The sequence below is a fragment of the Cydia pomonella genome, chromosome 12 (genome assembly GCF_033807575.1).
Source record: "Cydia pomonella isolate Wapato2018A chromosome 12, ilCydPomo1, whole genome shotgun sequence".
Lineage (NCBI taxonomy): Eukaryota > Metazoa > Arthropoda > Insecta > Lepidoptera > Tortricidae > Cydia > Cydia pomonella.
This window is the reverse complement of record NC_084714.1, coordinates 20,741,165-20,768,986: the sequence shown is the minus strand read 5'-3', so window position 1 is coordinate 20,768,986 and position 27,822 is coordinate 20,741,165. Positions and strand designations below refer to the sequence as shown.

The 27,822-nt window shown below is 39.7% G+C and overlaps 1 protein-coding gene across 1 annotated transcript in view; it reads right to left on the bottom strand.

The window, feature by feature from the left end:
- Positions 1–711: 711 nt before the first annotated feature.
- The window catches only part of LOC133523826 (drebrin-like protein B), a 31,194-nt gene continuing 4,083 nt past the window's right edge, over positions 712–27,822 (bottom strand). The window contains exons 3-9 of the mRNA XM_061859570.1: positions 25,835–26,072; positions 21,713–21,810; positions 21,044–21,123; positions 20,000–20,158; positions 19,099–19,682; positions 2,966–3,064; positions 712–874 (exon numbers count right to left, since the gene is read on the bottom strand). Of these exons, the coding sequence (XP_061715554.1) occupies positions 717–874; positions 2,966–3,064; positions 19,099–19,682; positions 20,000–20,158; positions 21,044–21,123; positions 21,713–21,810; positions 25,835–26,072 (1,416 nt within the window). The 3' untranslated portion in view covers positions 712–716. The remainder of the gene's footprint in view (positions 875–2,965; positions 3,065–19,098; positions 19,683–19,999; positions 20,159–21,043; positions 21,124–21,712; positions 21,811–25,834; positions 26,073–27,822) is intronic.

The window sequence follows — 27,822 nt, the reverse complement described above, 5'->3', positions numbered from 1 at the left end:
CGCGCCGGCGTGTGCGCGGGCAGCAGCTCCACGTAGTTGGCGGGGAACAGGCCGAGCCGCCCCGCCGGCCCCACGCCCTGCCACCAGCCCGCGTCCGCCTGCTCGACAGGGCGGGCGGGCGACAGGGCGGGCGGGCCGGGCTAGCGCGCCGGCGTGTGCGCGGGCAGCAGCTCCACGTAGTTGGCGGGGAACAGGCCGAGCCGCCCCGCCGGCCCCACGCCCTGCCACCAGCCCGCGTCCGCCTGCTCGACAGGGCGGGCGGGCGACAGGGCGGGCGGGCCGGGCTAGCGCGCCGGCGTGTGCGCGGGCAGCAGCTCCACGTAGTTGGCGGGGAACAGGCCGAGCCGCCCCGCCGGCCCCACGCCCTGCCACCAGCCCGCGTCCGCCTGCTCGACAGGGCGGGCGGGCGACAGGGCGGGCGGGCCGGGCTAGCGCGCCGGCGTGTGCGCGGGCAGCAGCTCCACGTAGTTGGCGGGGAACAGGCCGAGCCGCCCCGCCGGCCCCACGCCCTGCCACCAGCCCGCGTCCGCCTGCTCGACAGGGCGGGCGGGCGACAGGGCGGGCGGGCCGGGCTAGCGCGCCGGCGTGTGCGCGGGCAGCAGCTCCACGTAGTTGGCGGGGAACAGGCCGAGCCGCCCCGCCGGCCCCACGCCCTGCCACCAGCCCGCGTCCGCCTGCTCGACAGGGCGGGCGGGCGACAGGGCGGGCGGGCCGGGCTAGCGCGCCGGCGTGTGCGCGGGCAGCAGCTCCACGTAGTTGGCGGGGAACAGGCCGAGCCGCCCCGCCGGCCCCACGCCCTGCCACCAGCCCGCGTCCACCTGCTCGATGTGCGTGATGACGTCGCCCGGGTCGAACGTGATTTCCGATTCGTCCGCTGTAAACATACGGAGGCCGGGTTGGTATCCGAAACATGTCCTCGCTTCCTGTACGGTTGAGGTTTGAAAAGCACGTATGTGAACTATAGTCCGTATCTTTAGGTATTTAAAAAAAGGTAAACAAAACAATTTGTACATTTTCGGGTAGTTTTAATATTTATTGGTTAACCAACCAAATACAAAACCGCCTGGATCTGTCACTGAACGACCTGACTTTAAACCTACTTTATTTGATCATGTAATGTTTCCATCTACCCTCAACTGCCTTAAGGTGCCATTTGAGGGTAGATTTTGTTTACCTTTTTTTAATACCTAAAGACACAGACTATAGTAAAGTCATGTTTCTTTCGCTTAAAAGCCTTGTACCAGATCCGTAACTTTATATAAGAAAGTCCACATAATTTTATGTGAATCGCTCAGTGGCGGATTTATAAATTTTCAAGGTATAGGCTGAATAATTTTTGCCGCCCTTGCCTCAACAATTGTCATATCATACATTATTTTTACAATGCAACAATTTCGTTGAAATTGCACGTAAAATAATTTTTCGGTATATTTTTGAGCTAATCGAAGCTCAATAATGTATGGGCGGGGTAATGTATCAAGAGACGCGGCAGCGGCTCACGCCAAGTATTAAAAAAAAAGCGTATGCTATTTACACAATAATGAACATTTGGTATACGACTATACGTTAATAAATAAAAACAGTTAAAAATAATCGACTCCGTCAAGTCGGAAAAACGTAATTTTTTTCTATGCTATCACGAAAAAATCAGACCTTTGCACAGTTTCCGATGAATTGTTTATTCTTAATTATTATTTCTATTTTTTAATGTTTGCTTAATTGAAAAAGACAAAATCACAATATAGCCATGAGCAATCTTTTAAAATACTATTTATAGTTAATATGAAAATGTTCAGTAGTAAGACTGGCATGTACGGGTTGTTAGTGGGAAGAGGGGCATATTTTTTACAATTGCGCTCTTTTCACTCATAAGAAGTGTGGGCAAAGGGCGCAGAGGCGAGAGGCCGATTACTGCTTGAGGGGCGGCGAACTAGCTGTTTTACTCTAGAATATGGAAGTTTGCTACTCTCGGAATGTGCAATGACAAGTGAGAGAGAAAAGTCATCGACAAAATTTGTTGCAGACTTCTATCTGTAAGACATCAGAAAACCGTCATAGAAAAATCTTTTTGATTTCTATGAGGTAAAAAAAAAAAAATCGTTCCCCAAATTTGCCGCCCCCAAAATCTGCCGCCCTAGGCTCGAGCCTACTCAGCCTGCTGGTAAATCCGCCACTGGAATCGCTGGTCCTGTCTTATTTAAATTACGGTGATATTATCTATGGACCACAACCCACCCAACCCAACCCAACCCAGCCCAACTGGGGAAGTACCTCCACCTTACAGAAAACCGGAGCCAAATAACACTTGACCCTACTCATAGTGTTGTGTTCCTGCCGGTGAGTAAGGTTGCCAGAGCTCAACGAAGGGGTGGGGTTAGGGTCGGCAACGCGCATGTAACTCCTCTGTATAGGCTACGGAGACTGCTTACCATCAGGCAGGCCGTATGCTTGTTTGCCACCGACGTAGTATAAAAAAAAAAAAAAAACACGTGTGCTACAAAAGACTCGTCGCTTAACCCAGAGAGTACAAATTTTGTTACTCGATACCCCCGAGAAGCCATATCACGCCATATTTAAACAAATCATCCGTTCCGAACATGTCTTCTCTTTGGCATTATAAACAATAAATCGCCGGAATATCTCTTTATTAAGATAAATATTTCATCCTTTCTCACCCGTCACCGCACTACAACTACTCGTCGTTGTCTCCTAGAAATGTACCCTCATTTCGGAGAAATCATCGACTTTTACGTCACGATCTTGTACGTCAAACTTTACGTAATAATGATCAGGAAACCACCAAACCAAATTCACGATTCCAAAACATAGCAAACTTGAGAATTCCATAATAATTTAAATTTAATCACAAGTCCTCTGAGAAGAAAAAACATACAGACAGACAGACTTTTGAACCACAAATCGGTGCTATAAAGGTACCATTTAGGCTTAAAGAGCAGTAACCTACCTGCTTGGTAGTCATACAGAGCCCTCGCAGTCAGACCGGGGTCGTCGTCCAAGTCTTCGTATATCGTGCCTTCCTCCTCCAGGCCTTCTGGCGACACATCTGCAAACATTCAACCATATTTTACACATGTTGTTCCTCAGAAATCTGAGCGAACATGTCCCTAATACGTGACCAATTTTTCACAAAGGACAATGGGCACTTTTGTATGGGGAGTGTCCCATGGATGTATACTGTTGAGACATATGTCGTTTTAAAGCTCTTAATCGTAGTATTATATTATTGTATGGCACCAACCTTGGACCACTTGCAGGGACCGAGCTATATAAAAAAAGAAGTTGCGCATATAAGCAGTTATATTTCCTTATACGCGGGATATAAAAAGTTTTAGCGTATTTTATTCGAAAGAATATAAAAAATGCTTTATGTTTTTTGTATCAACACCAATGATAAAGTATTTAAAGGGACACAATGAACAGTTTTAAAAAATCGTCATTCTAAAAATTACTTGATACACAGCGAAATAAGAGTGTATACAAATGCCATGTATATCATGTGAAAAGTATTTTTATAAGCTATTTTTCGTATAATATAACTGGGGTCAAATCGTTGCAGGGACCAAAATAAAACCATTTAATGAGTTAATTAATTGTAGTTAATTACGCCTTAACTTTTCTACCCAACGCCAGATGTCGCTCTAAAGCAAAATTCTACTTGACGTAAAACATTTATACATCGCGGTAATCTCGTCAGTCTTACTCCATCATTTTAAAAAGTATAGACTAGTTTATGGATTTCTAAAGTTATGTCAAAATGACTCTGAATGTAATATTGTCAACAATAATTGTCAAAACACGCAATTTAAAATATTCAACATTGTAATTACAAAATAGTATATTTCTAATACGCTATAATTTTCTCCAATCGAAAGGCACTCCATTCCATTGATCTCAGAGAGTATGCTCCTTGATGATCTTCACTATTCATGGGGTAGGTAAGATCAAAGTATTATTTTTTCTCGTATAGCTGCTATATAGCGTTCGACTCCATGGAAAATAAAGGCTCCAAATTATATAAAAAATGTAGCATATATACAAAGTGCAATTTAGATAGTATTCCAGAAAAAAATGCGCCAATGTAAATGCTGAAAAGTTTCCTATCGTATTGTCGAACAAATTCATATCTACTTCTGATCTACGCGACCTTAGAAGTTTGGATTGTCCTACCTAATCATTTTACATTTTATTGTTTTCAGAACAAGAATTATTTTACTTCCCACTGTCTATGTAAGGGGACTTAGAGCGGATTCATACTTTACTATACGTGTCGTGTCGAATGATAGGCCCTATGTCAGTTTCTCCAATTCTATTTTGCGTAGGATAAGTTAAAAAAATAATTAAAAATATGTGTTACCGTATTTTTATTCGTGAAATGTTACCTATATTTCTAAGTTAATGATTGTACTATACTTCCAAAAATATGTCTGACAAACATTTTATATGAAAGCCATTTTTCCATGTAAAAATGAACTGTTATAGGGACCATCTTTTGAATTTATGATAATTTATTCATATTTTAATGTACTCGGGTAATATTGCAGGCATTATATCAGCACCAAATAAATGCTGTGAACCAGATATATATTAAGTGGCGAATAACGTTTCCAAATCGCATTTTCTTTTGACATATTTTTCTTTTTTTTTGCTCTTTTTTTCACGACCGGTTTGGCCTAGTAAGTCGATGATCCTGGGTTTGAATCCCGGTAAGGGCATTTATTTGTGTGATGAGCACAGATATTTGTTCCTGAGTCATGGATGTTTTCTATGTATTTAAGTATTTGTATATTATATATTATTATGTCGTTGTATGAGTACCCACAAAACAAGCCTTCTCGGCTTGCCGTGGGACTCAGTTAATTTGTGTAAGAATGTCCCTATAATATTTATTTATTGTTATTATTATTGTATGTCCGGTAACAGAACTCCCCAGGAGCACTCGGGTGTGTAAGGTCGCTACTCCCCAACTTATTATAATTGTTATTACTTTCAGCATTTTTAAGTTGTTCATCGGACACTGAGGCCATTGAAGTTTCAAGCTGGCGGCATCACAATGGAGTACCTAGGTACTGTTTCAAATAAATGGGTGGTAAGTAAGTACATTTGGTGAAGTGGAACTGCTGATGTTGATCAGAAACGGAACTCTTCCACGCGCGTGATTTGTCTTCTTTGTTAAGTTTGTAGCGAGTAAGTTTCAAGTACCAAGGTTTTTAGGAACCTTTGTGTCAAGGTAAAGGTCTGACGATGGGTTCCATGAGGAAGCGAGGGAACACCTCAAATCTTATAGGCATATAGTCATTTTGGATTTTCATCAATACCTTAAGCTTTTTCATTCCCACTAGTGGCATTTAATGAAGTGGAACTACTGATGTTGACCAAAACGGAACTCTTGAACGCGCGAGATTTTTCTTCTTTGTTTTTTTTTTATGATATAAGAGGCAAACGAGCAGACGTCACACCTGATGGTAAGCGATTACCGCCGCCCATGGACACCTGCTAAACCATAGGGGTTGTAAGTTCGGTGCTGGCCTTTAAGATTGGAATACGCTGTTTTCTTAAAGTTTTAAATGTCGTATTGGTCCGGAAATACCGCAGGCAACAGATCATTTCATAGTTTAGCTGTATGAGGCAGGAAGTTTCTAGAGAAATGCACAGTTGAGGACTGCCAACCATCTAAGTGGTGAAAATAAAAATGTTGTAGCGTAGAGCGATGACGAAAAGAGGCGGCAAGGATTAATCCGAGCAATTCGATGGAACACTCGCCGTAATAGATTTGTCCTGATAAGTTTGTAGAAAGTAAGGTTGTTAAGAAACATCTGTGTCTAGATCCAGGTCTGATAGATACCTCAAACCTTATAGAAATACATATAGTTTTTTTTTGGATTTACATCAATATCTTTGTCCGTTTTATTAAAAAAAAGCTACATTTAATCAAGTGGAACTGCTGATATGTTCCAGAACGGAACTTTTCAACGCACACGTTTTGTATTCTTTATTAAGCTTGTAGTGAGTAAGGTTCTTAAGGTGTACTTAATACATCAATGTCCAGTTCTGATGATGGGTTTCATGAAGAATCGAGGGAATTCCTAAAATCTTTTAGGCATACATGTAATAATTTCTGGGATTTTATTTACATATCAAGCATTATTATTAAAAAAGTGTCATTTGACTAAAAGTAACAGCTGATGTTGACCAGAATGGAACTCACCAACTCGCGCGCGATTTGTTTTATTAGTTAAGTTTGTAGCAAGTAAGTTTTAAGTATTAAGGTTTCTAGGAACATTTGTGTCAAGGTAAAGGTCTGATGATGGGTCCCATGAAGAATCGAGGGAATTTCTTAAATGCTATAGGCATAAATGTAGTACTTATTGGATTTTAATCAACATATTATCAACTTTTATTCACAAAAGTGACATATGATGATGTGGAACTACTGAACGGAACTCCAACGCGTGCAATTTTTCTTCGTTAAGTTTGTAGCAAGTAAGGTTCTTAAGAAACATTTTTGTCAAAGTACAGTTCTGATGATGGGTTTCATGAAGAATCGAGGGAATTCCTAAAATCTTATAGGCATACATGTAATAATTTCTGGGATTTTATTTACATATCAAGCATTTTTATTAAAAAATTGTCATTTGACTAAGTGTAACAGCTGATGTTGACCAGAATGGAACTCGCCAACTCGCGCGCGATTTGTTTTATTAGTTAAGATTGTAGCAAGTAAGTTTTAAGTACTAAGGTTTTTAGGAACATTCGTGTCAAGGTAAAGGCCTGATGATGGGTCCCATGAAGAATCGAGGGAATTTCTTAAATGTTATAGGTATATATATATATATATATAGTACTTATTGGATTTTCATCAACATATTATCAAGTCTTATTCACAAAAGTGACATTTGATGATGTGGAACTACTGATGTTGACCAAAACGGAACTCCAACGCGCGCAATTTTTCTTTGTTGTTAAGTTTGTAGCGAGTAAGATTCTCAAGAAACATTTTTGTCGAAGTACAGTTCTGATGATGTGTTTCATGAGAAAGCGAGGGAACTCCTCATTCTCCTCAATTCTTATAGGCATATAGTCATTTTGGATTTTCATCAATATCTTTAGCTTTTTTTATTCACATTAGTGGCATTTGATGAAGTGGAACTAGTGATGTTGACTAAAACGGAACTCTTCAACGCGTGAGATTTTTTCTTTTTTTGTTTGTTGTGATATAAGAGGCAAACTAGCAGACGAATCAACTGATGGTAAGCAATTACCGCTGGCCATGGACATCTGTTACACCATAGGGATTGTAAGTGCGGTGCCGGCATTTAAGATAGGAACACGCTCTCTCCTTAAAGTTTGAAAGATCGTATTGGGCCGGAAATACCGCATGCGACAGATCATTTCATAGTTTAGCTGTATGAGGCAGGAAGTTTCTAGAGAAATACACAGTTGAGGATTGCCAACCATCTAAGTGGTGAAGATATAAATGATGTAGCGTAAAGCGGTGACGGAAAGAGGCGGCAGAGATTAATCCGAACAATTCCTCGGAACTTTTAAGTTTGTAGAAAGTAAGGTTCTTAAGAAATATCTGTGCTAGACACCAGTGTCTAGTGTCTAGGTCTGATGATGGACACCTCAAACCTTATAGAAATACATATAGTTTTTTTTTTCATCAATATCTCTAGGTGTTTTATTAAAAAAAAGTTATATTTGATCAAGTGGAACTGCTGATGTTGTCCAGAACGGAACTTTTTAACGCACGCGTTTTGTATTCTTTATTAAGCTTGTAGCGAGTAACGTTCTTAAGGTGTATTTATATCAATGTTCAGTTCTGATGATGGGTTTCATAAATAATCGAGGGAATTCCTGACATCTTATAATTTCTGGATTTTTATTTACATATCAAGCATTTTTATTAAAAAGTGACATTTGACGAAATGCAACAGCTGATGCTGGCCAAAATGGAACTCGCCAATTCGCGCGCGATATGTTTTATTTGTTTATTTTGTAGCAAGTAAAGTTCTTGAAGACATTTGTGTCATAAGGTCTAGTTCTGAGGATGGGTTCCATGAGAAATCGAAGAAATTCCTCAAATCTTATAGGCATACAATACATACAGTAATGTTTGGATTCTCGTCAACATATCAAGCATTTTTATTTAAACAAGTTAGTGATATTGACCAGAACGGAACTCTTCAACGCGCGCTTTTCTTATTCTTTGTTAAGTTTGTAGCAAGCTAGGTTCTTAGGAAACATTTGTGTCAAGGTCCAGTTATGATGATGGATTCAATGAGGAATTGAGGATTTTAAATCGATTTGAATTCACAATTGGGAGGAATTGAGGATTTTCGTCAACATATCAAGTTTTTTTTATTTGACGAGTGACATTTGATGAAGTGAAACTGCTGATATTGAGCAAAATGGAACTCTTCAACGACAAGTATTTTACCTTAGGCGTGTTTTTTATTTTATTTCGTTTATAGCATGTAAGGCTTTTAAGGAACATTTGTGTCAAGGTCCAGTTCTGATGATAGGTTCTACGAGAAACCGAAGGAGCTTCTCATATTGTATAGGATAGGCATACATATAGTCATTTTAGGATTTTCATCAATATTACAAGCATTTTTACTCAATAAAGTGACATTTGTTGAAGTAGAATTGCTGATGAAGAACGGAACACCTCAACGACTTCCAGATTCTTTATTTTTATTACTCTTCTTTCTTTTTCATTATTCTTAGAACAGGTATTTCTACTAAATGAACCGAACTGATACTATTACTAAAAGTAGGTAGGTAGGTAGGTTAAATAGGTTAAAACTGTAAGGATTATTATGTATAAGTAGTCTTTCTTTTAATTAAACATAGGTAAGTAATTCTATTTAAGTATAAGTGTCTTTAAAAAAAACATCAATCGACTCTTATCTGTCACTAGTTCCAGTTTCAGAGTATAAAATCCGGGTACACAGCCACGGCCAGCCGGGTAGCCAGACAGTTCGAATACGGACAAGTTATTGTGAATAAAAAATCTTATCGTCTTGCAAAAGTTATTGTCATAAATGTATAGGTTTCGAATACATGAATATAAAGTTAAAATGCTGGTAAAAGTATTAGTTTTTATCATTAACCATTTTATATCCCAACAAAACTGTTACCCTTACAAAAATAAAATGCTTTCATTACCTAATGTAGGTTACGTTAGTTAATAAATAAATAAATAGGTAGGGACAATCTTACACAGATTGGCCCCAAACTAATAAAAGCTTGTACTATGGGTACTAGGCGACGTTAAACATACTTATTTAGATAAATATATATTTACGTATATACATAGAAAACACGCATGCCTTTGGAACAAATATCTGTATTCATCACACAAAGAAATGCCCTTACGCGATTCAAACTCGGGACCATCGGCTTCATACTTCATAGGCAAAAGGGTCGGCAAAAGGTAAAGATAATTAGGTAAAGACAATGAATAATTAAACGTATTATAAATTGACACCAATATCCATCAAATAGTATAACTAGGTATGCTAAGAGCGGGCTTCAGGCCATTACGTCGCACCTGTAGAATTAAACTAATTTGGCTCAAAAAGTACGACTACTTTATATATGTAGTTTGGTAGAACAGTAAGAACTCACTATATGTGTCTCTTTTTCATGCGGTGAAATCCCCCCCACCCGGAAAGGGTAGCGACGCCCATTTTATCGACTCTCGAGCCGACTCCAATCTGATACTAATAGTAAGTAAGAACTTACTTAGTAAGCAAATTGTAGTAGTCATCCCTTCTTAGTAAAAGGAAAGTATTGTAAAGATACTACTTTTTAACCGACTTCAAAAACTTTCTGAACCAATGTTGAAAATTAGTTATCGTTTGAAAGTGGGTATATAGTTCCAAGATGGTCCTATTTTTGACAAAACCACGAGGAATTAAGGGAACTCCCCAAATCTTATAGGCGTTTTTTAGTTTCATCAACAGACCAGGCATTGCCATTCAAAAAAGTGCTATTTGAAGAAGTGGAACTTCTGATCAGGACCAGAAAATAACTCTTTAACGATGCGTATTTCACGCTAGACGATTTGTCTTCTTTGTTATGTTTGTAAAGAAGCTACTTGCTTAACGAGGTTTAAGGAATATTTGTGTAAAGGTCTAGCTTACATCATGGGTTCCATGAGGAATTGAGGCAACCTCTCAATTCTTGATGGAACGTAAAACTGTTTATTGACATAATTGTCGATAGGTATCCCATCTGCTCTAATTTACCCCACTTGACGGTACTTACATGAAAAAAAAACTTCTCTTAAAAATAGGAAACCGACTTCAAACATAGGTATTAGAAAACAATACAAAAACTGTTATTGTATTTTCAGAAACCATACGGAAATAATGAGGATGCATCGACATAAGAAGAATCGAACATGGGCAAGATAAAGTTCAAGAAAAAAGCAAATATAATGTGTACTTGTGTGTAGTCAAAGAAAGTTGAAAAATAAAGCATAATTAATGGCCATAGAATACAGAACCTATTAAAAATAGACATATAGGTTAATCGTACTACTCGTACTAATGTATTTCTTTTGTTCAATTATAGTATTGCATTAAAGTTAGATTCTCTAGATATATATTATTCATAGGTTCTGTATTCTATACGAATTGTTTCAGTGTAATTATTGTACTAAATACCGTTGACCGCCTGTCAACAGTATTTATTTCTACATTACTATCACAGAAGATTTTAGGCCCTACAGTAGTTTTTGAATTAGTATTTACTATGGACAAATATAGCGAAATGTGAGTTTTTACCTAAAATATCAATCTTTTGTGAACGTGGTGTAGAATATATACAGCCTAAGACTGAAGTAGCTACGCGGGTAACGTTTTCAAAATAGAATCGTGTTCATGGTCGGCCCATGGTAAAAATAATTAGGTACACGTAGACCCGCTAAATAAACCCCGTGGACCCACCAGGAGAACATATTGGAGAGACTAGAGATAATACACCGCTTTAAGGGCGGTCGCACTCGGCATTGACATCTGGCGTCTAGATGGCGGGTGGACCTCAGCGAATTTCAAAGAAATATTTATAAACATCCAATGACGTCCGGCTCGGACACCAGATCTTCAATCTCCTGATTCCTGTGGAGTCTCCAGGTTCCATCCTCTCCACGTGTGAGTCCTAGGATTTTTCGCGCTGCCAGACTCCGATGACTCAGGCACGTAGTCCAGATGGGTGAGGATCGTGCAGCCTGGAGTCGCCTGGAGGGCGTACTCTGAAGTTCCAAATGGCCGAAGACCGTCTAGACGTCCTAGGTAGGTCCCGCTGGAGAGATGAAATGCAAAAAGACCTTAGCGAACTCTGCGCCGTCGACTAGATGGAAACGGTTTTGGACAGAGAAGCATGGCGGTCTTTGGTGTCGGAGGCCAAGATCCACTTCGGGTCGCTGCGCCATAGCAGTAAGTAAGTATTTATAAACATACTGTACCTTCTGTGTACCTAACCCAAAACGAGATATTTAACCCTTTACCAGGCCAAGGGATATATTTCACCCACATCTTATATCGGTTACCGTAGTCAGGTTTTAACTCCAAACCACCTACAAAATATTTTGTCAATCCCTGAAAATATTATTTTATGATCTTCATTCACAACACGCTTCTAAATTGCGTAATATATCTTTGGCAGCCGTTTAAATTCACTTGAACGCTAATTTCAGTAAACTACGGATAAATTCGAACACTTTTCATAATTTCTATGAAACAGAAGTACATAGGTCGAACAATTTTTTGATATTTTGTAGATTTTGAGTGTTGAAAGCTAATGTAATCGGAAACATTGCTAAATATTCATGCATTATTGTGTATGACCAGAATTAGGATGTGGGTTGACATTATCCCATGGCCTTATTAGAGTTTAACTGTGTGGGAGCTATATTTCCCATGGCCCGGTAAATTGTCTTGTCATGTCATAAAAACTCACGTAAGTAAGTGATTTTTTTTCAGTGATTGATATAATGTTTCGTAGGAGATTTGGAGTTAAACCTTGACTATTATAACCGATATAAGATGTGGGTGGAATATATCCCTTGGCCTGATCAAGAATATAATAAGACAACATCTAGTATGACAGTTCATTACTTAGACAGGCGATGGGATAACCTTAACCCACATTTTTATTTCTGGTTTAAAGGAAGATCTCCGACGTTCATAAATACATTTTTTACAGGGCGTTCAATACGGTTTCAACAGAATATAAAGTACGTATTAAGACACGCTGGTTCTTCGGGGCCTGGTAAAGGGTTAAGAAAAAGTCCACCCGCCATTCTGACGTCAGGATTGCGGTTGGACCTATGAAATCTTGCATTATACCGCACTAAAAGTATGCAGTTATATGGTACAGTCGCCATCAGATATATCGGAGTGGCCGAGGTGCTCAAAGATCTCTAAACACGCACTCTAACCTCTTGACAGTAGAGGCATGTTCAGATATTCGTGGGTACCTTGGCCGCTCCGATATATATGATGGTGACTGTACCTTCAGTGTACCTCTGTAAATAGAAATAGAAACCGGTGTACCTCTCCCCAAAACAAGCTAGGCTAAGCTCATGCACAATATAACTGCATACTTTTAGTGCGGTATAATGCAAGATTTCATAGGTCCACCCGCCATCCTGACGTCAGGTTGGCGGGTGGACCGTTTTGTAAAATATCTCGTTTTGGGGAAAGGTACACTGGTTTATATTAAAGGTACACTGAGGTACACAGAAAGTACAATATGTTTATAAATATTTCTTTGAAATTCGCCGAGGTCCACTGCCATCCTGACGCTTACCATATATCTAAGGACCGACCTTAGGGGCAATAACGATAGTGCTAGTTCAGCTGTGTCATTCACAAATTCGAGCCAATCGTGCTGTCTAACGCAACTAGATGCGATCAATCGCGTGCATAATGCGAACTCATCAACCAATCACGTTGTGGTACTTGTGGCGTTAGACTGCACGATTGGCTCAAACTCGTGTGCGTAACACCGCTGTACTGGCCCCATTCTTATTGCCCGTAAGGCCCGTCCTCAGATATATTATGTCAACGACACAGTCGCGATTTTAAAAAATCACATCGCTTCTGCTACCAAATTGTTGAGCATAACGTTTTCTTATCCATAGGTTCCATCTGTCCAGTAGGATCCACCATCTCGATCCACCAGATTGAAGAGATTGTTACTTAACCCTTTACCAGGCCCCGAAGAACCAGCGTGTCTTAATACGTACTTTATATTCTGTTGCAACCGTATTGAACGCCTTGTAAAAAATGTATTTATGAACGTCGGAGATCTTCCTTTAAACCAGAAATAAAAATGTGGGTTAAGGTTATCCCATCGCCTGTCTAAGTAATGAACTGTCATACTAGATTTTGTCTTATTATATTCTTGATCAGGCCAAGGGATATATTCCACCCACATCTTATATCGGTTATAATAGTCAAGGTTTAACTCCAAATCTCCTACGAAACATTATATCAATCACTGAAAAAAAATCACTTACTTACGTGAGTTTTTATGACATGACAAGACAATTTACCGGGCCATGGGAAATATAGCTCCCACACAGTTAAACTCTAATAAGGCCATGGGATAATGTCAACCCACATCCTAATTCTGGTCATACATAATAATGCATGAATATTTAGCAATGTTTCCGATTACATTAGCTTTCAACACTCAAATTCTACAAAATATCTAAAAATTGTTCGACCTATGTACTTCTGTTTCATAGAAATTATGAAAAGTGATCGAATTTCTCCGTAGTTTACTGAAATTAGCGTTCAAGTGAATTTAAACGGCTGCCTAAGATATATTACGCAATTTAGAAGCGTGTTGTGAATGAAGATCATAACATATTATTTTCAGGGATTGACAAAATATTTTGTAGGTGGTTTGGAGTTAAAACCTGACTACGGTAACCGATATAAGATGTGGGTGAAATATATCCCTTGGCCTGGTAAAGGGTTAACTGATGGATCGAGATAATGAAACCTACTGAATAGAGCGGGTCGATTGGATATAACAAAGTACGCTTATATGAAACGCTACTCCGGTGTGCGAGTGAGACAGTCAGGCCAATTTGAACTTGCATTTGACAGAAAACTGACTCCATCAAACGCTACCAGTTCCATTGCCGGCCTCTTCGCTGCCTTCTATAGTGGTTCAATCTTACCTTGCTTATGAATAAAAAGGGGCGTGCACACCGATATTAGAGTAATATTGGAATCATATCAGTTAGTTGTGGGCGTCTCGCTCGCACAAATACATGCGTATAAGTGCGAAATGAACACACGAATGACAGCTAACTGGTATCATTCCAATATTATTCTAAAATTGGTTTAATGTCAGTTGCACTTTCGAATTGGCCTACATAGCGATTTCCTTAGCCTGCACACCGGATCGGCGTGTGGGCCGGCATCTAGCTAATGTAAAGCCACCTCATTAGGTGCTTTTAGCCTTTGGAACGGCAAGAACACCTAAAGATGTGGTGAGAGAAAGCCGCGCGTCCCTCATGCACTGCACTAGCTTTACAGCTTGCATTGCGACCAATGTATGCCGCTCACCGCCCCGCCGGTCGCGTGGGTCCAATCCACGGCCCTAGAAGACGTACTTTACATATAAACAAGAGCACGCGAGCATTTTGCGAGTTGTGTATGTGTACTTGTGTTATCTAGGCGCACAAACGGTTACAATAACAAGAAGTGTACACCGCGTGTGCAGTCCAACACGGGAGCACGGGTGCGATTCGAAAATAACGCGCTAGCGACGCATTACGACATTGATATTTTACCCTTTGAACGCCATAACAAAAACGTTACTCACATGCCAAGGTCACGGGCGCAAGTGAGCTTGAAAGTGCATGAGTATTACATTAGGGACTTTGACAGCAATTATAACAGCTATAATCATTAATGTGTTCATGGCCCTTAAATCATGTCTAGTGACGGCGCCTTTAGGTGTTCTTGACGTTCAAAAGGTTAAGGGCGTTTGCTAGCTGGCGCTAGTGCACGGAGCGGGCAAACACGCGCAGGTGCCTTTGTAAGTAAAATCAGTCGCACGCGTCCGCGCCAGTTAGCGTTGCTCATACTGTAAGAGCTCGTTCCCACTATGTCGGATGTCGTGGCGATTTTTAATCGTACGTTCCACTGGCAGAACATTTTATATGAAGCTGTTCACACTCGTCCGACAACGATTTTGTGTCGGATACGACATAAAATGTCGTGCGTTTTGCCAGCCCTCCCAGCCCGGAAAAAAATCGTGTCGTGTCTCGCTCGCGTACGAGTGAATATAGCGCTGTTCACATTTTGTCGGATGTCGGAACGATTTCGCCCGCGCCGCCCGCGCGGCACCCCCTCACACACCCGCGCGTCGCTGCCGCGTCGTTGCGATCGCTTCTTAATTCAGCTATCAAATTCTGAAATATTCATAAGGTAAATCTTTCCCTGAGAATTGGGTGTACCCAATATCTCCTTTTTTAACTGCCTCTAATCGTTTCTTTCGCAAATAATACAAAACCACAAACATTTCGTCGACGTTCATCTTGTACTAAGCCTCGCTACCCACTCGAAAAATACACGCCAGCTGCGATCGTGCACGACAAACGACTAGTGGGAACAGTACCGCCGATACCCGATTGAAATCCGGATCCGACATCCGACATAGTGAGAACAGCGGCAACGACACACGATTAAAAATCGCCACGACATCCGACATAGTGGGAACGAGCTCTAAGCCGCACGCCCGCTCCATGCACACGCGCGACGTTGCGGACGCCCTATGCCCTAAACCTTACTTGAAAGTGTGAAGGTTACTCTGACAGCGGCTATATCAGCTATAATGTATTTATGACGCTTTGAGCATAGCTAGTTACGACGCCTTAAGGTATTCTTGGCGTTCAAAAGGTTAAGGGCGTTTGCTAGCTGGCGCGACTGCACGGAGCGGGTGCACGTGCGCGGGTGCCTTTGTAGGTAAAATTCGTCGCACGCGTCTGCGCCAGCTAGCGTCGCCAGTTACTGTTTTTCGTTAACCCGCTTCAGCTAGCAAACTAATCGCAAATGGTCCGAGATTGGCGCAATAACCATGCATTCCCTTATCTGGATCTGGATGCACCTATTCACCAAAATGCTTGCTTTAAAGTAACTTGTCGACTCGTCCTGATAATATTTGTGCGACCGTGAAGAAAATCTATGCCGTCACTTATTTTTCAATTTATATGAAATAAAGATGTTAAATGTATTCAAAAGTTTTTATTTAATAAAGTATGTATAAGTGCTCTGTGCATCCGCACCAGCTAGCGGTGCCCTTAGCAAACCAATCGCAAATGATCCGAGATTGGCGCAATAACCATGCATTCTCTTATCTGGATCTGGATGCACCTATTCACCAATGCTTGCTTTAAATTAACTTGTCGACTCATCCTGCTAATATTTGTGCGACCGTGAAGAAAATGTATGCCGTCAGTTATTTTTCAATTTATATGAAATAAAGGTGTTAAATGTATTCAAAAGTTTTTATTTCATATGTATATATAATGGAACGAAATACAGCTACTATCTTAGCTTGGCAAGCAGTTAAGAGTCGCTGATGCTTTTATTGTATTCACTGCGTTAATTTTAGGTTTAAGATTCTTTATTCTCACTAAGAATTTGACAATTCACTTACATGAGAACTTAAAACTACACAATTTAATCCTGCTTCATATGGCAAACGAAGGAAACGTTGCTTTGAACCGCGACGCAATCTCAAATGTTTCACTTTTACACAATTTTCCTGCAGAGAGACAAAACAAGTATGTACATAGTACCTTTATACGATTTATTTTATCGTAACATATAAACTTAGATTTATTTTCTTGCTGCTAATTATGGTACTCCAACTACTCCATAAATACATTTACTTACCTACTTATTGCTTAGGAATCTTATTTCATGTTTAATAATAAGTTTATATAACGTTTCTAGCGGGACATAACGCGAACTTTAAAAAATGTAATGCTTTTTCTACCTTTATCACTCGAATATGTAAGAGCAAGAGAGATAAATAGACGAAACTTACTAGTTCAAGGTAACCACTCGTTTTATTGTCAAAGTTCCGAATTAAACAAACTTATTCTTCGGTGACATTTTTAGCGTTTATAAGCGACTATACGGATCCAGCATTTGCCGCTCATTCGGTTCTCCTATTGCACGCAAGATGTCAGTACTAGAGAGGATTTGAAAAATCATAATTAAGTAGTTTAGTGCCATTTATTGAGTAGTAATAATTTAAAAAAATATATAAATTACTTTTTCATTATATTTCAGGCATGCAAAGTGATGTAAATGGTTACAAAAGTAACTCTATATGAATGACATTTTTTAGTTCCAGTTTACGCCGCAGCGCATGATCAAAATTATTAATATCATCTTCCCTGGACACTTTCGGTCTTTGGTGTCATATAAGTAATTAATGCTTAATTGAAGACCTTCCAAATAGGATATGACTCAATTGTATATACCAATAGTAAAAATTACCCAAACTGCTACCAAGGCTCCATCTAGTGCCAGGTAGAACAAACAAAGCGGCATTTACCACAATTAATTAACGAAAAAACTCGTTTTATTACCGCCCCTGCAAGCATTTGAGTGCAAGTATATATATATTAAAATACCTTATAAAAATGTCTTTTAAATGATATATATGGCTTGAGTATACAAGCAAGTTTCAGTGTTTAATAGCAGTATTTTTAATTTAAGCATATGTTATATCAACTAATTCCAGCCCTGTACGTACTTAAACGTAAGTAGTGGTAAACAGAAATCTAGAATTTCTCATATTCTTTCATACAAAACACCTAACAACCGGCTACGTAACAAGTACTTTGTAAAACAACAGTTTATATTCGCCACTCTTTTTTTTTAATTGCTCAGTCCCTGCACGTTATCCAAAGTTGGTGTCATACAATAAAATAATGCTAAGAGTAAACCCTTTCAAACGAGATATGTCTCAACAGTATACATCCATGGGACAAATTGCCCATTCTCCTTTGTAAGTGTTTTTTCAACATTTAGTCATACCAAAGGTTAATTGATTTCTTTAGATGTCGTTCATGCTTTGAATTTGACAGCTACTGTACAGAGCTGTACAGGGCCGTACATTATGCGGTAACTCTGGTTGGTAACAATGTTGTCATTTGAAAGGCTCGGAACCGGTTTTAAAAACATCGGTAAATACCGATTTATTTCAGTTTTACTCCGAACTTTCATAAGATTAAACCGGTTTATTCGACGAGACGGCCGGCCGGCCTGGTGGTGTGCCGCTCAACAAAGACACCGACATAGGAAGGAACCGGTTTTTATTGTTCCAAACCGGTAATTTGACAAGAACTTTATTGTAATGTTCGCCTATAAACCGGTTTAAAGATTACGAACGAAACCGAAATTAAAACGTTTTGCGCCAAGTACATGACAACGGATTAGAAATTTGACCGGTCTCAGACCCTTGATCATTTGACAATTCAACGACCACAAAACATAACGCCGTAAAGCACCACATGTTTTGGCTGTCAAACTACGGGGCACGTTTTCTTCTTAAACTTTACCTCTATATTACAATTAAAAACTGTTTTATTTGATATTAGACTACTTAGTCAAAGATAACTTAATAAATAGTTCAAAAAACACTAGAAAAACACGCTTATGATACGATATTCTCTCATGGAATGCCAGTGCCTATCTTCCGGCTTCATCATCAGACCTTGAAACCTAATCGTGGTCAAAGTTCATTACAAGACTTTTCTAACAAATCCAAACACAGCTATGATACGATGTTCCATCATGAAGTTCCAGTTCATATCTTCCGGCTCCATCATCAGATCAGTTCGACAGTACCATATTATTGTATTGTCATCAGAACTACACACAGCTGCCAATTTTCATGACGCTACGATCCTTGGAAGATGGTTAAATTAGTGACTTACCTTAGTTTCCATTACATAGTTACATACAGGTCGACCTAATAAAAGCGTGTTAAAAATCGGACATTAAACTTACGTAAATAATCACTCACCATCGCTAGTATTAGTCCCGTTCGCCTCCTTCTTATAATTAACATTCTCTATAACAGTATTCTGCCTGCTCAGCTCCGCTTTCCCATTTTCCTCCGCTATATTATTCTTACTATACGGCGATCTCTTGATAGTACTAAACTTATTGTCACTATCATCATCATCGTTTTCGTTTGAACTCGAATATGACGCGTCGAACATATCATTTTCTAAGATGTTTTGTTTAATCATAGGTTCACTCTGTTTTAGCGAATCGGCTATAGGTCTGTACTCATTATCATTAAGTTCCGCGTAATTTATGGCACTGAAGGAAGTCGGCTCGTTTTCGGTACTGGGACTTAAATCGACCGTGGGATCTATTATAGGTTCGTATTGTATTTGCGAGGGACTTTCTAGGCTCATTTTTATTTTGTCTATGTTTTTGAGGGGGCTAGTTTTGGGTTCCTGTGGGTCGGTGGGGGGGATCTTGTGGACGCGCGCGGAGGGGGACAGGGGGGGCAGCGAGGTGGGCTGTGGTTGTGTGAACGTGTTGATGCGCTGTGCGATGACGGAGCTACGGACAGGCTTCTCTGGTATGCTGTTGGATCTGCAGAATAATTAAAAAAAATGTTGTTCTATAACGGGACAAAAGTTTGTTTACCACTTGTCACATATTGACAATCGGGAAAGCATTAGATGCCAAATTGTGCTACAAGCGTAAAGAGTGTTTTAAAATTTACTAAAATAAGGTTTCAAAGCATTATATTGTTGATCTATCTTACATACCAACAATATAATGCTGTTCTCTTTAATAGGCCGCATTTCTCAATTCTCAACCGATTTTATTATGTACACTTTATGACACAATTTTCAAAGCTTTGTAAATTTGCGAGACCAAAACTCACGGATGGATGGCTAACTTACTTGGGAGTGAGTTGTCCCTGAGCCAAGTTCTGTTGGAACAGAGCCCTGGCAGAGGCCGTAGACGTTCCGATAAGTTGCCTCGCCTCCTGCGACCTCTGCCTCCTGAGTGCCTCGCTTGTCGACACGCCGGTGGGACTCGTTGGGTCCGGACTCGCCACTCTGCGAAAATAGGAAATAGTCCTTAGATATGACGAAAATGTTGGTAGAGATAAAATTGTAATCAAATATAAGCTTAAATCATAGATGGTAAAATCCTATAGATGCGCTGTAAGCAGTGTAAGTGAGGGACAGAACACACGCAATGCGACAAAATTAAAAACCTATTTTAATATTGCTAACAAAATACCAAAAACAACTTACGTAATTTGATTGGGTAATTTATTGCCCACCATATACCGTACTAAAATTTACGGCGGGGAATAAAAAAATGAGACTGTGACAAGGACAAACAATAATAGCGCTTTCCCTTCTACTCCTACCGAAAATACTATCCCGATCGGTCATTTCCACCCACCCCTCATGCCTGATCCAGTTACACTAGATTAATAGTTTAAATGAATAAGCGGGTCTACACAGATCGAGCCGCCTCGCGAGGAAATTGCCGCGAGAAACAGCTCAGCAGGAGAACTTGCCTCGCCCGAGGCAATGAGGCCGAAGCAAATCCACAACTCCACAGAGACCGAGCTGCTTGCAATTTCCTCGAGAGGCGTAGGCGGCTCGACTAATAAATACAATTTATTGTTAACTAACATAGAACAAAACGAGAAGCGCTATGACACACAAAATAACTAATATTTCTAACTCACACAGAACATGCCTGTAGCCATTTTATTTTTCGCGATTACGGCAATGGTTCCATAATAAAAGTTGCTCAGTATGACCTATACAGTCCCTACGCAGAGTATGGCTGGTAGTTAACATTTCAACCTGTATAAAACCTTGCTACATTGCTCACAACAGGTAGCCTAGTGGTAAGAGTGACTTTATCTATACCCTAACCAACGTTGCCAAACTAAGGGTAGAAAGAATAAGTCCATCACTTACTTCTGTTCTTCAACCTTAGCTCTCCTCTGGGCAGCTATTTCTTCTTTTCTCCTGGCATCCTCTTCTGCCTTCCTCTTTTCCTAAAATATATCATTAAAAAAGTCTGAACAGTTTTGAATTGCTAAGTACTGTTGAGTATAAAATCGTTAGACATAATTTTACAATACAAACACTGAATATCCAGTGGAGGACAGATTCATACAAACGTAGTCCCCATTTTCCTCCCTGGATATTGACACCATGGAAAATATTTTTACACAATTTATGGCGTATTAGCCATAGCTATGTTTCTTCGTTTGGCTTTTTTCGAGTTTTTGATTGAGCGAAAAATCAATTCCATACATTTATTTAAAAGCTTTTAACGACCGGTCTGGCCTAGTGGGTACTGACTCTGCCTATGAAGCTGATGGTCCCGGGTTCAAATCCTGGGAAGGTTATTTATTCGTGTGATGAACATGGATATTTGTTCCTGAGTCATGGGTGTTTTCTATGTATTTAAGTATTTATAAATATTTATATATTATATATATCGTTGTTTGAGTACCCACAACACAAGCCTTATTGAGCTTACTGTGGGACTTAGTCAATTTGTGTAATAATGTCCTATAATATTTATATAGCTGTGGTTAATATACATCAAATTGCCTTAATTTATTTTTATTATTTTACCTCTTCTCTCCTTTTTCTTTCTGCTTCTACTCTCTTCTTCTCTTCCTGTTCTTCTTTTAACCAGAACTGATCGCGCTCTGACGAGTTGATTTCTTGAACTGAAACGAAATAGTTACTTTTATACAGGTTGTCTAGGTAAGTAAGTATAAGTAAGCAAGTAAATATTCTTTATTGCACCAACAATTATACATTTTACATACATGTAAAACTACAAATGACCCATGTAGGTACCTACAACACAAGCCTTATTGAGCTTACTGTGGGACTTAGTCAATTTGTGTAATAATAACAATATCATAATATTTATTTTCAATAACAATATACATAATGGATGTTGACGCTGTAGGTGTTCCACAATACAAACTCGAAATACGGATTACGAAAAACAGTTTAATTTCCAAAAGTTACAGACACCACGTGAATTTTATATGAGAGCGATATGTACGTGTGTCGCGCGCGGATAGACAAGCCGACTGACGCGTGATCAAAAAACAAAACCGTTGGAACCTTGTCGCTGCGTCACACGTATATATATATGTACCTTCAAATTTCAGCTTAAAACTAACATTGTACAGATTATGAGAGTACCACCATATTAAAATAAATTAAAATAAAGAGAAAAAACCCATTTTGAGCACGTCGCTAACAATGGATATATACAGATGATTACTATAACTAGCTTATATCTAAAATAGGCCCTTGAGGCATTGTACCAAGGATGCTGGCGGCATTTCCTCGTTGTATCGCAACACTGCCTTTGAAAAATAAATGAAAAAAAAAAAAAAAAAAAAAACTGATACGTTGTGCGAGGAAGACGCCGGCTCTTCGGTCACCAGTTACGTCAAACAGACGTTTCGCGATTTCAATATTAAATAACGATATTAAATTAATTTGTAACAAGCAGAAACGTCTGCAAACGATGATATTAAGCTTAGAATAAATTTAAAAGTGGAAAAATTACTGTCTTGGGTGAGACTTGAACTAATAATAACTTTAATAGCTGTTGGGGAGTAACGACCCCACGGACCCGAGTACTCCCGAGAGTCGGCCAGGGTCTCCGTCTCCGGCGTGTCTTCGTCGGTCGGAGTGGACCCCAAGGGGACCTGCAGGTCTCTCAGCTCTGGCTTGCCTTCATTGGCCGTCCAGAGAGGAGTCGTTAGAGCTAAATGCTCCAGGGGTGGAAGTGAAAACTTGCATAAGACGCGAGTTGGCACAGTGGCTGTTATCAGCCACTGGGTAGAAAGCGGCGTACACCTCTCGACACCCCTGAGCCGCTCACACCGGTGTTGCTCATGGTCGTCTTCACGACGGCATTTTCAAGGACCCATCTAGTGGGCGGCGAGTCACCGCCTGCCTCGATAACTAGTGGAAACATTGTTATGGCAGGTGTCCGGACGTCTTTGCAATAACCCAGTCTCATTGTCCTCCCAAACTTCAATCCATAGACCGTTATACTGTTCATTTTTACTACAATAGTCCCAATGCCTGCTGCGACCGGTTCATGGGTGTCTATTGTTGCGCCTGTGAACGGGTTCCAGCAGGCGTTCTACATGACATTAAAGCTCTCCAAGGGGCCTCTACGTGTTGGATCTATATCCCCACGCAAGCCTATCAAAAGACCGGGATTTATAGGCCCGTGAAATCCAAGGAGATACAATAACTTTAATAGCATAGTAATTTTCCCACTTTTAAATTTATTCTAAGCTTAATTTAAGGTATAGTTCTAGTTTTATACTTAGTTTTAGTTTTACCAGGCTTCACTGAAAACCAGCGTCCCGTAGTGTGTCGTAAGACTAACTTCGGGACATCAAGCTGAGTGAAGACCTTTTAGCGCAATTTTCTATGTGAGTACAATTAAATATTAATCTAAATTTTGTAACTTTTTGTGCTAATAAATATTTCTTATTCTTATTATTCTTAATAACAATATTTATTTTATTTATATAGACTGCTCCAAAATTATGAGAAATAAAAGGTACATATTTATCCGCAGACGTGTATATTAACGCTTTCGACAGCTACAGTCCAATATTAACCTTACTGCATTCCGATAGGGTTCATGATGACGTGCCGCGCATAAGGTTTGCACGACAGGTCTGAAATGTATGGGAAGATCCGTGGAACCTGATCCAGATAATTTCATACATTTCGGGTCCGGATTGCAAACCCTAGCCACGCACGATAGGCGAAAGAAAAGCTAAAGGTTTTTTTTTTAATAGTTGTATGAGTAATGTTTCAATTATACTATATTTTTATTTGTTCGAATCCCGGTAAGGGCATTTATTTGTGTGATGAGCAGTTCCTGAGTCATGGACGTTTTCTATGTATTTAAGTATTTGTATATTATATATCTCGTTGTTTGAGTACCCACAACACAAGCCTTCTTGGCTTACCGTGGGACTTAGTCAATTTGTATAAGAATGCCCCTATAATATTTATTTATTTGTGAGTTTTGAGACCACGTATTTTATAACTAACAAACTGCTTTGGCTCAAATCCAAAAAGAATCTTGGCCTCCGAAACGAGAGAACGCCACCTGTCCCGATCCAGCGCGGTTTCCTGCCATGAATTGGCATTCAGCCGACGCAGGTCCGCCTCCACGACATCACACCAGCGGTACCTGGGGCGCCCGATCGGTCGACGGCCGGTTGGTCGCCCCAAGTACGCTTCCTTGACTACGCGATCCTCCCCCATTCTGAGTAGGTGACCGAGCCAGCGAAGTCTGTGGGATTTAGTTACGCCGATGATATTGGGCTCAGCCACCAACTCTTCGATCTCAGCATTTTTCCGGATCCTCCAGGAGCCGTCGTCACTTCGGACAGGTCCCAGGATGTTCCCACCACTTTTTTTTTTTATAATATCTTTTTTTTTCTTAAAATATATTTGATAAATAGAACGCACCTCTACGCAAACTTTGCCTTCTTTTAACAATCTCTTCACTTACATTCGAAGACGTCACACCAAAATTCTGAACTAAAAATTGTGCCATTTAGGCTAATTTTAATAAGTAAAAAAAAAACTCACACTGCTCTTTCATCTACAGTTGCAGTCGTAATGAATTCGACAGCAAATGTTTACAATTCTTTGTAATAACAACTATTGTTGACAAATTAAATGTCGTTGTTTATGTTAATATAATAGTAAATATTGGATCACCGTTTCATAATTTCTGGACGATGTTGGTGTATTAAGTACCAGTGGCGGATCGTTCAAAGAACTCGATTCCCACCGGCTTGTCTAATTTGAGCCCGTTGAGTACTTTCACGATAAGGTTCATTGGGAAAAGGAATACAAAATTAGCTCCGGGTTCCCTAAGAATATTTCTGACGTGCCGCCACTGTTAAGTACACCAGTTGTATGTAGTATGGTCAAGGAATTTAATTTCAGTATCATTACTTACCTCGTCACAGTGACAATAGCGAAAATAGATAGCAAATGAGCAAATTATCGCAATAATGTGGTTATTAAAATAATATATGGAAATGATAAAAAAATATGGGACCTGAAAGTTTCAAAATTAAACGTTCTTTTTATTTCCACAAAGGAATAAAGTAAGGGTACCATTCGATTCCTTACATTTTATCCAAAAAAATATTGTATAGCAAATATATACATAAACGCAATATTTCACCGACAAAATCGCAATTTTAATGTTTTTCATACTTCAAGATGGGGTCACGTTTGCTTATCGTTTTGTTGGGAGCGTTTCGCGCGTGAAGTAAGACTGTCGGACTTTGACTATCATTTCTGACTTTTCTATTGCTTTAATGCAATGGGTTCCACATAAGTATTTTATTCAAAAAACGAACTTGAACGATTGATACCATTTATAAAAACATGTCATCTAGCCTATAGTATGAGGTCTCTGAACGACTTTCATATTGATTACCACTGTGACAAGGTACGAAATAGTACGGAAATAAAAATTTAATATGTAAATTTAATTTCTGTAATAAATCATTATTTAATTAAAATTCTTTGACTGTACATTACTTCTTTATAATTCTATTACAACCTACACATATATACATAGAATTGTTCATTCATTGTTCTTTGGAGAAGGTAAACAGGATTAATCCCAATCAGGTCATGGAAAATGTCCATGGTATAAATGCCACATACCTGGATTAACTTTCTGATACGCCGTCCCCACAGGCCCACTAGGAGGCAGTTCCTCATTCCTCCCAGACTTGAAGTTAAAAGCTGAGCCGGCTTTCGCCAGCTTCTCTAGAATCAGTCGCTCTTCAAGGTCATCTTCAGTACGAGCGTGCATGGTTAGGTGGAAGCCCGTGAATAGGGAGGCCACGTGTTTGATGTGGTTCGCGCAGGTGCCTTTACGGACCGTTGGGGCGCCTTCGCCCTGAAATGGAAACAAATTGGGTGATGTTGGGTATAACAAGATTTGGTAGCCGTAGAGCTACGGCGAATGTCAAACCTAAGGTGACGATTCGAACGTCCCGTACCAATTGTTGGTATGCAAGGTGCAAGGTCGTGTCAAGATTATGCCACCATTTTTAACTGTGAAATGATGCAAAATAGAGAGTAAGTTATTACGGCAGTACTAATGGAGGCGGGGAGCAATAAAATGAAGTTTTTTTGTCAAAAATTTCCTTTTTGGTACAAGATTTTATCGCTAACTGTATTTGCCTTTCAATAGGCAATTAATACTCGTGGAACCAATTCTAACAAACCCAAACACAATTAAGATACATTGTTTTATCACAGAGTTCCCAAGCTTTGTCTCCATCATCAGATCAGCTCGATAGTGCCATAGTATTGTATTGTATAATGGGAAGTGGGTCTAATTTAGCTTGCAAGATTTGATGTCCTGAGGGAAGACCTTTGAAGACCTGTTCCGTTGTCTTCAGACAGACAGCGGAACAGGTGGAACTATAATAATAATAATAAAAGCTTGTAAAATAAGGTTAAGGTCAATGTGGCGAAGTTTATAAGCTCTTTCGTCGCTTTCAACTGTTTTTGTACGTATAGGTCTGACGGCCTACCGCGAACCACGTTCGACGTATTGCCTCCCTGTCACACTTACGTACGAATTCACAAGTGCGACAAAGAGGCAACACGTCGAACGTGGTTCGCGGTAGGCCCTCAGTACCTTCTGTATGTGCTGTTACTTACAGAAGACCGGCAGAGCAGAAGGAGTGAATCTCTTTCTTTTGGTTGTGTCAGGAACGTGCATTAAGAGGAAAGGGGAGCCGTTTCTCCATACAAACGTAGTCCCCATTTTCCTCTCTGGATATTGACATTATGGAAAATATTTTTACATATATTTCTATTAACCATAGCCATCCCCTACGTTTGGCTTTTTTCGATACTTTGAACAGACACAGAATAACAGATTTAAATTTTTTTAAATGCTCTCAACTGTTATAATAATCAAAAATTCGAACGTAGGGGCTTAATTTGTGGTTGATAGCGGCAACAGAAATATATCATCTGTGATAATTTCAACTGTCTAGCTATCACGGTACATGAGATACAGCCTGGTGACAGACGGACGGACAGCGAAGTCTCAGTAATAGGGTACCGTTTGACCCTTTGGGTACGGAACCCTAAAAACAGAATAAAATATATTTTACAGTACATATGGGGCTACTTTATAGCACTAGTGCGAGAAGTAGCATATTACGTTACTGTGTCGAACATTTAAAGGGCCATATGTACTGTAAAACGTTGTACGATACATGTGCGAATAGGTAATTCGCAACTCGTGTCGATTTAAAACACTCCCTTCGGTCGTGTTTTAATTTATCGCCACTCGTTTCGAATTTCCTATTTTTCGCACTTGTATCGTAATGTACTATTATTCTGCACTTGCAGATGTTCAATTGAGCAATCATGAAGAGGACACTTGATAACAAGTTTGGGCAGCATAATGACCTTTTAAATAAATAAATAAAATAAATAAATAAATAAATATTATAGGACATTATTACACAAATTGACTAAGTCCCACAGTAAGCTCAATAAGGCTTGTGTTGAGGATACTTAGACAATGATATATATAATATATAAATATTTATAAATACTTAAATACATAGAAAACACCCATGACTCAGGAACAAATATCCATGCTCATCACACGAATAAATGCC